The sequence below is a fragment of the Malus domestica genome, chromosome 11 (genome assembly GCF_042453785.1).
Source record: "Malus domestica chromosome 11, GDT2T_hap1".
In the NCBI taxonomy this organism is placed as follows: Eukaryota; Viridiplantae; Streptophyta; class Magnoliopsida; order Rosales; family Rosaceae; genus Malus; species Malus domestica.
In genome coordinates this window covers 23845722-23854947 of record NC_091671.1, presented here as the reverse complement: position 1 = coordinate 23854947, position 9226 = coordinate 23845722, and the positions used below count along the sequence as shown (strand labels likewise).

At 37.3% G+C, this 9226-nt stretch overlaps 2 protein-coding genes across 3 annotated transcripts; both read left to right on the top strand.

The window, feature by feature from the left end:
* The first annotated feature begins 1013 nt into the window (after nucleotides 1–1013).
* On the top strand, nucleotides 1014–4163 carry LOC103440620 (nudix hydrolase 26, chloroplastic). 2 transcript variants are annotated; one of them, XM_029088776.2, is made up of 7 exons: nucleotides 1021–1354; nucleotides 1441–1491; nucleotides 2480–2572; nucleotides 3125–3219; nucleotides 3574–3688; nucleotides 3773–3844; nucleotides 3924–4163. In XM_029088776.2, exons 1-6 carry the CDS (start codon nucleotides 1073–1075, stop codon nucleotides 3836–3838), a joined length of 702 nt encoding a protein of 233 aa, XP_028944609.1. In that variant the 5' UTR covers nucleotides 1021–1072; the 3' UTR covers nucleotides 3839–3844; nucleotides 3924–4163. The 2 variants fall into 2 exon arrangements, with proteins under 2 accessions (XP_028944608.1, XP_028944609.1); XM_029088775.2 differs by having other exon boundaries at nucleotides 1014–1354; nucleotides 3773–4163.
* Nucleotides 4164–6255: 2092 nt separating this feature from the next.
* Nucleotides 6256–8604, top strand: LOC103440619 (ABC transporter G family member 23). The gene has a single exon (XM_008379319.4). The coding sequence runs from the start codon at nucleotides 6400–6402 to the stop codon at nucleotides 8377–8379; it is 1980 nt and encodes a 659-aa protein (XP_008377541.2). The 5' UTR covers nucleotides 6256–6399; the 3' UTR covers nucleotides 8380–8604.
* Nucleotides 8605–9226: the final 622 nt, after the last annotated feature.

Here is a 9226-nt window from a genome sequence, read left to right as displayed (position 1 = left end):
GCTATTATGAGAGAGTAAAATTGAGTATAACTATATTACACCCAATCTTGTCATACAGACCTTTTTAGTGGTTCTGACTTATGTGCAGTCTATTGTCGTATAGGTCATTGTAGTGACTCTAGCTAGATTGATTTAGAGCTATGAATTCAGTCGTACATACTACCATAAGGGTTCTGGCTAACATATCATATTTCTATAAATTTATTCTTACCTGAATTGTTTACTCTGTTATATATTGGCATGACATATATTTGAATATGTGAAGCATTAATTGAATTGATATGATTTCATATATATATATATATATATATATATTATGTATATGCTTATATTTTGATTCTAGGAAAAATTATACATGTTTTACAGCGAGGGGTTAGATATATTGATAAAGAAAATGATTTTGTAAAACATTTGTTTTTACCCACTCACGTTTTCTGTTTTGCGCTCCTCCAGGTTTTAAGTAAGTTTGCTATTGGTGGCTTGAGGACATCGGTGGTTCTGACCTATCTAAATAATAGTAGGACATTCCTGGTATTGTATAATTAGTACTTATCCTCTTGGACTGCACCTAGGCTTAGTATGATCTGCTTAGGAGTGTTTACTGTTTTAATTAACTCCTATCACTTCCTGTTTAGTAGTGCACTATAGTAATTCAGTTTTTAATTATTCGTATCATTCTTATCTTTATTATTTCCGTACTGTGCACATGGCTACATCACTCTCACGTGACGGCCAACATACCTTGATCTCGGTCGGGGTGTGTCACATATTTTCAGAAAATAAAACTCTTTCCCTTCTCTCCATACTCCCACGTTCTCTCACTCTCTTCATCTCTCCTTCCACTTTAAAAACAAAAGTAAAAAAATTTCACATACATTTTGTGTGCACGCATATGCTAGTATTACTATAAATAACTTACGAGGATAAAATGTAATTTTACACAAGTTATAAAAATAACAAATAAAAAATGAAAGAAAATACAATAATTAAAAAAAAAATAGTGGTGCAATTTTCTAGCAAATTATAAGATGCCCTTCCCCTTCAACGATGGTGAGAGAAGCATTGGAATTGAATGGATATATGCTGCCGATTCGGATTGCTTAATTCTGCACTCCATCTTCCCCCTCTATCGATTCTCAGCAGGCCTCCTTATCTATTTCCATCCTTCCCAACTTGCCCTCCTAAACTCGCTAAATTTTCGCATCTGCCACTCCTCCGCCGGAACCCCATTATTTATACCAGAACCACACTCCTGTGTACCTCTTCCCAATCTTCTTCTTCAACGGCAATGGAAGCGCCTCCCCAAGGTTATAGAAGGAACGTCGGCATCTGCCTCATCAATGATTCGAAAAAGGTCTCCCTCCATCTCCTTTTTACTTTTTTGTTGTATGTTTTTGTCAATGAACTGAACTTGTCTATGTATGTTTGTTATCTCCACAGATTTTTGCTGCTTCGAGGTTGGATATTCCCAGTGCGTGGCAAATGCCGCAGGTAAATTTGATCACAGTTTTGGATTGAATGTTTAGGGTTTTGGTGATTTAATTGGTTTTAACTTTTAGTTCTATTTGTAAGTTGTAACTGTTTTGATTTATGGGAAAAATATGCAATATATGTGGGAGTTCGATTCATATGCATACATGATAGTACATACATTTTGTTGAATTCGTTATCTTTTCATGTTTGATTCTTAATTGGTTTTACTTCTATAGATTTGTATAAATTTTTCCGAGTTCCATCAATTGCGCGCACTCAATCATAGACACTGCACATACACATGTAATTTAAGCTTCTTTTGAGCATTTACTTAGAACTTGGAATTTGATCTGTTAGATTTTGTGTACTCCTTTCTGTATATATTTGCTGGAAAGGAGGAACTTTTGAATGACTATTACAAGAAGATTACCAATGAACCACTCATGCACTACAAAGCTACTATTATAACACTACAAATGCACAACAAAGACACTAAACAAAGGACCTGTGTCACTGAAAATTCTCTCGAATCTATTGCATCTAGTCATCCTCAAGTCCCTTTTTTATCTAATGTTCTAATCTATGTAGTTCATTCCTAACAAATTTAGCTTAAAATCTAATGTTACTTTGAACTCCCTCATCCAAACTCAAGGTTAGAGATAAAGTATCCAAAAGGGCAGAGTGGTGGTATCTCCTGATATTTTAATGCAGTGATTGGTGGCCATATAGGTCTAAATAAACATTGTTGAGTTTTGGAAACTGTATTGCATATACAAAGTTACTAGTGCAAATATGCAGTTCTATGGGCCTGCTTGAGGCATGAATGAATCAATTTTACAACTATTACAAACTAGAACATAGGGTGATTAGTGTTCAAGTACAGCTACTAGCTGTAGTCGTTACATGCTTTTAGTATCTTAGACAACTTTGCTTCCTTTAGTGTGAGATTTCTTTATTTTCAATTTACTGAAATACTTTTTTTTTTTCTTTAAATTGTTTTGGAAAGGGCGGTATTGATGAGGCTGAAGATCCAAGAAGTGCAGCCGTCAGGGAATTGAGAGAGGAGACAGGAGTTAAATCAGCAGAAATTCTTGCACAGGTACAAAACATGCTACGCTAGTATTCCCCTCTTGTTTCATTGTTTTAGGGCATTTTTAAAATGCTTGATAAATTTGTGCATGCATTTGGCCGAAGAAAGTGTTTGAGAATGCAAAAGGATAAACCGATAAAGCTGTTTGTCTTTGTTGAATTCTGTTAGTTGTTTTCCTTGGTTATCATTTGTCAGGCATCGAATAATCTTCAATTATCTAGCCAAAAACCACATTTGACACTCTTTATTTATGCTTGGCCTAGATCTTAATCAACAAATAACAAAGAGAATGGTTGTGTCAAGTTGGCATTTAGTGGTTCTTTCCTTTCTCTCATCGCATGTTTTATGCTTTTGGTTACTTGATTAACAGGGAATCATTTAAGTAACAGAAAAGAAGGCAATCAGTTCTTTTTATATTATCTGTTATATTTGAACATTCTAGAGCTGTCTATTATCCGTGCTTTTTCTGTATCCTTCTGCTTTTGCATTTTTCAAAAGAAGTCGAGACATTATTTTTCTCACTTGCAATCTACCTTTTTGATTATTGGATTTTTTTTCCAGGCACCTTATTGGTTAACTTATGATTTCCCACCAGAAGTTAGGGAAAAACTCCGGCATCAGTGGGGATCAGATTGGAAGGGCCAAGCACAGAAATGGTTAGTGTCAGTATAACAGTGCCTTGCATGTTGTGTAGTCTGCAACCTGTTTCATCCATCATCTGAGCTCATTCCAGATTATAACCTAGAGGCATCCCATCACCTTCGTTTAAATATCATTACAAGTTTAATCGTTTAAACATGCTATCAATATACCTGAGAATTCATTTATGCATCGATTGGTTCTCAAAATTAGTGCTTAAACCATATCAACAATTTTGCTTCTGCTTCTGCTTTTGCTTTGTCTTTTCTTAGGTAAAAGAAGTTTATTTGAATTTTTTAGTGTTTTTGGAATGCCGTGCTCACGTCCACATTGTATTATTTATAGAATTACATGCACGTGGAATTTCACAGGTTTCTTCTTAAGTTCACCGGGAAGGATGACGAAATCAATCTTTTAGGTGATGGAAGTGAAAAACCTGAGTTTGGGGAGTGGTCATGGATGTCACCTGAACAAGTAGTTGATCACGTAAGTTAACCGTCCCATATACATTTGTTCAAATAGCTAAAGTTAGTCATATTATTTAACATGTATTCTTTCTTCTTTCTCCAGGCTGTGGACTTTAAGAAGCCTGTTTACAAGGAAGTTCTTGCATCTTTTGCACCCTATCTTCAATAGCCTTTGGTGAGTGCCGTCAACAAGGCTTATTCCCATTCTTCTTCAACTACAGGAACCCATATATCATATCATTTTTACTTGCTAGGATGAATGTTTCAATGGCTGTAGGCAGAAAAGTGACTAGCTCTCCTGATAGAATGATTTGAGTAATGATTTTCTCAAGTGTCTATCGTTGATCATCCATATTAGTGAGTTTCCGTTCGGCATCCCATGTAATAAGTTATATTTTGAAATTTTAATTTTAATTTTAGTCTTGAAACCAGGATTTGTAGAATGCATTATTGAAAGTTTTCTGTGACTTGGCCACCCAGTCCTTTTCATCGGATGCTCATTGTGTTCAATTTTCGGGAAATGTTTAGTCCAGCGTTGCCTTCCTCATAATCAACTTCCCTACAGAGGCAAGATCCAACGGCTCATATGCAGTGGCGGATCCAGGAAATAATGTTTGTGGGGTCATAGCGCGCGCAGCGCGAAATTTTTTTTTAGCCTCGTTTGGTACTTCGGACTGTACTGACTATTTCAGTCGGATAGGATAAATAGTCGTCGGATAGTACTAACTACATTAGTCGGGCGTTTGGTGCAGTGTCGAATTAATCTGTGCATGGAACAATACTAAATTTTTTTAATAATTTTTAACAAAATAATTGGTGTTAAAATGAAAAAACTCACAATATAAACAAATCATCAATATAATCAAAATAAATATGAATTGAATTTCAATTAAATTAAATATATTATACATATACAAAATATTCAAAATAAATACTCACAATATAAACAAACCATCAACATAATCAAAATAAATATGAATTGGATTTCAATTAAATTAAATATCTCATCTTGCATTCTACATATAAAAAATAATGAAAATAAAAACTCACAATATAAACAAATCATCAATATAATCAAAATAAATATGAATTGAATTTCAATTAAATTAAATATATTCTACATATACAAAATATTCAAAATAAATACTCACAATATAAACAAACCACCAACATAATCAAAATAAATATGAATTAGGGTTGGAGGAGGAGGAGAAAACAAAAGAAATTTGGGGGTTTTAGAAAGAAGGGATTCGGATCTGTGCAAAATAGGGCTGATAGGACACATTGGGTTTTTTTTTTTGTTCAGACCTGCCCAGGACACGCTGGGCATTTGTTTTTTGTTCAGACCTGGGCCAAAACGACGCCGTTTTGCCCGTATGTTTTGAAAAAAAAGAAGCGCGCAGCTTCTTCTTCCTCTTCCTGCAGTGCCGAGCTTCGTTCAGGATTTTTGTCAAACACTTGGCGTGCGACTGGGTACGACTTGTGCACTGGGTACGACTTGGCGTGCGACTCCGACCCCGACGACCCCGACGACCCCAGCTCCAAGAGGTCGCGTATGGGAGCTTCAAGGTTGTTTCCATGGTTTCCAAGGGGTCGTGCGACCCCGACGACCCCACTGTGGATCCGCCCCTGCTCATATGTGAGCAGATCAAAGAACTCGACATCAATAGGATGCACAATTTTCACCACCTTAGCAGGATCAACCCCACTTTGTACAAAACGACACACGAGACTCAGTAGGAACCCAAACATTCTATCCGATTACAGCACTTCACATTCTCCGAGTTCACTCCATTGGTTTCAAACATGATCCGCCCGATGACGGACTTGAACTTTTGGTAAGCAGCTGGTGGGCAAGGCAGTGTTTTGAACAATAGTGGGTTCCATGTGCCGGGCTCATTGCTTCGTACTACGTTGTGTGTTGTAAAGCTCAACTACCAAGTTCCTGATAGGCTGATACCCCTCCCAGAATTCCAACGATTCCTGATCACCATGTCGCTCGATAACCATTCGAAAGCTGGGGTTTTTCAGGGTTCGATTGGGTTGTTAGTTTTCGTGTGAATCCATGGTAGCGAGGGAAATAGTGGAAGCCTTGTCAACACACCCACTTATTTTATGAAGCTTAAAAAGTAAATGATATGTTTTCAAGTACCACTTGTTGGTGTTTCACATGTTACAATATCATTGAAGGAAATGATATTTTTTTTCGTGTCTTTACTTATTTTATGGCATGTGGAATACTCACTTGAATACCAAACACTTGGAAAAATTGAAGGAGCGTATTTTTTATCCCCATGTCAACGGTATAGCCAAAAAATAATTGTTAACTCTGAAATGTATACGTGGGAGTTCGAACTCTGGTTGAGACTCAATTCTTGGGGTTAGGAGAGCTGTTTCACCTCCATCATAGTAGGTAAAAAGCTGGAAAATGGAAAAATTGGCGTAACACACTAATTAACCAGCAATATACTTCACCTAAAACAACCTATGGATCAAATATGGAAAAGTTTTATTAGGTAGATATAAATTTCTAAACCACTTCACTAGAAATCAGGAAGTGTTCCATGGGCAATGTTTAGTCAAATTTTCTCAGTAACCAAACACCACCAACCTTACACCACCTTTGCCAACAATACTAGATAACCTACTTTTCTCAACTTCCTCCTTTCATTTCTAAGTAGCCCCTTTTCTCATGCATTTTCAAGCTGAAAACTGAGAGCAGAAAAAACTATGGCTGCCGTTTGCTTTCATCAACCACGGCCAAGCATCAACGCCGACGACTCGGTGATACTCTTTTCGACCTCAAACTCCGCTGAAGAATCCACCAGCCCTTCCTCCTCTTCTTTCTACAACTCATCACCTCCCCCTCACCATTCCCATAACCCTACTTACAAACTCACTGTCCATAAACTTTCCTACACCTTCCACCCTAAGTCGGGTATTCTACCGGATTCTATTTGCCAATTGGTGGAGCAAAAGCCGAAGCCAGTCAGCGTACTCAACTCGGTCTCTTTTGCTGCCACAAGTTCTGAAATTCTTGCCGTTGTTGGCCCAAGTGGTACTGGAAAATCTACCCTTCTTCGAATAATATCGGGGAGGGTCAAAGACAAAGATTTTGATCCGAAATGCGTTTCAATCAACGATCGCGAAATATCTAGTCCTGCTCAGTTGCGAAAGATATGTGGATTCGTTACGCAAGAAGATAATTTGCTTCCTTTGCTCACTGTGAAGGAAACTTTGATGTTTACTGCAAAGTTTAGGCTCAAAGGTATTGATGCAAAAGAGAGGGAAGAGAGGGTGGAGAGGTTAATGCAAGAACTCGGTCTTGTGCATGTCGCTGATAGTTTCGTTGGAGACGAAGAGAACAGAGGGATATCTGGTGGAGAGAGGAAAAGGGTATCAATTGGTGTTGATATGATTCATGACCCTCCAATTTTACTCCTCGATGAACCGACTTCTGGCCTAGACAGCACCTCGGCACTTCAGGTGATTGAGATGCTGTCTTCAATGGCAAAATCGAAGCAAAGAACTGTGGTTTTGTCAATACACCAACCCAGCTATAGAATTCTCTATCACATCTCTAGCTTTTTGATCCTCTCTCTCGGTTCTGTTGTCCATAACGGTAGCATTGAGTTACTCGAAGAAAGGATAAAACAATTGGGAATGCAGATTCCGTTGCAACTAAATGCAATAGAATTTTCCATGGAAATAATACAGAAACTGGGAGATTCGTATTCGAGAACTGATCAGATATCTGAGACAGAGAACAAAGAAGCATACTCCTACTCCTCATGGCGAGAAGAAGAAATTGCTGGCGCAGATCAACCTGATAGCAGAAAAATTGGTATTGCATATTTTTTAAATTTGTATGAAATTCTGATTTTGTGCTCAAGATTTTGGAAGATCATTTACAGAACGAAGCAGCTGTTCTTGGCTCGAACAATGCAAGCTGTTGTGGGAGGATTTGGGTTGGCAAGCGTATACTTGAAACTGAGGAAGGACGAAGAAGGAGCAACAGAGCGGTTAGGTCTCTTTGCCTTCAGCCTCAGCTTTCTCCTGTCTTCTACAGTTGAGGCACTACCAATATACCTTCAAGAGCGGCGAGTTTTAATGAAGGAAGCCTCGAGAGGAGCCTACAGAATATCATCTTACATGATTGCCAATACCATTGTCTTCCTACCCTTCTTGTTTGCAGTGGCTCTTCTCTTTGCCGTTCCTGTGTATTGGCTAGTAGGACTCAATCCTTCCGTTGGGGCCTTTGCTTTTTTCACTTTTGTGGTTTGGCTCATCGTGCTGATGGCTAGTTCTCTGGTGCTCTTTCTGAGTGCAGTCTCCCCTGACTTCATATCAGGAAATTCTCTTATCTGCACGGTCCTTGGAGCCTTCTTTCTCTTCTCCGGGTACTTCATTCCGAAAGAGAGCATACCGAAATACTGGCTCTTCATGTACTATGTTTCCCTTTATAGGTATCCATTAGACACTTTGCTGACAAACGAGTACTGGAGCGTTAGAAGTGAGTGCTTCTCTTGGCATCCTCAGGATCTCAGTCATTCAAACTGTTTGTTCACTGGGAATGATGTGTTGAAGAGTAGGGGACTGGACAAGGACACCAGGTGGATCAATGTGGGCGTCATGTTCGGCTTCTTTTTACTCTACCGTGTTCTTTGTTGGATAATACTATCTCGAAGGGCTTCGAAAACAAGAATCTAAGCAGTTTAAGATGTTAGATTATTGTTAATGGTCATTCACGATGTGCTAGAATATATATATATATATATATATATACACACTTTAATTTGGCAGGCTCTTCATCCATTGCATTATTAAATTACAAGAAATTATTCATAACATTATCCCCTGTAGAAATGTGCTGAATGTGCTGAATGTGTTAATGTTTATTTGTGAAGCGTGTATTAAGAAATCGGATTAATCACAGTAAATCTGCGTGCATGCATGCCTTCTTGTTTCCGTCCGTTGTATTAATGTCTCCTGAAATATGCTTCTCTTCCGAACTGCTTGACAAGTAGGAGTAGCTAATGCTTCTATTTAAAATCAGATTCTGCTGCAAGGGCTCCCTGAAATTCCATGAAAATATGCCAGAAAGAATCCGAAGTACAAATATTAGACACAATTTTTGTTTTGTTTATTATTTATTCCAAATATCTAGATACAATTTTTTAACACTATGAATACATTCTTTTGCCATTTATTATTTCTTATTTTTACATAATTTTTATCCATTTATTCAATCAAAATGTTTGAATTTTTTTATTGTAACCGTTTCTAATAGTATTATAATGAGGAATTTTAAATTTATAGGATTATAAATCTCATAAAATATTAAAAAATTAATGTTAAAACTATAAAAATATTAATATTAATAGTAATATAATGAGGTGTACAAAGACAAGGGACCTTGATCAAACTTTGAATACTATTAAGGTTTTAATCAAAGAATGTTAAGGATTAGGGACCGCATCCAAAATATCCCTATAATTTATTTTGAGTGTTCTTATTCACACATCATTGTCTTATCTCTCCACCTACTTTTTAATGA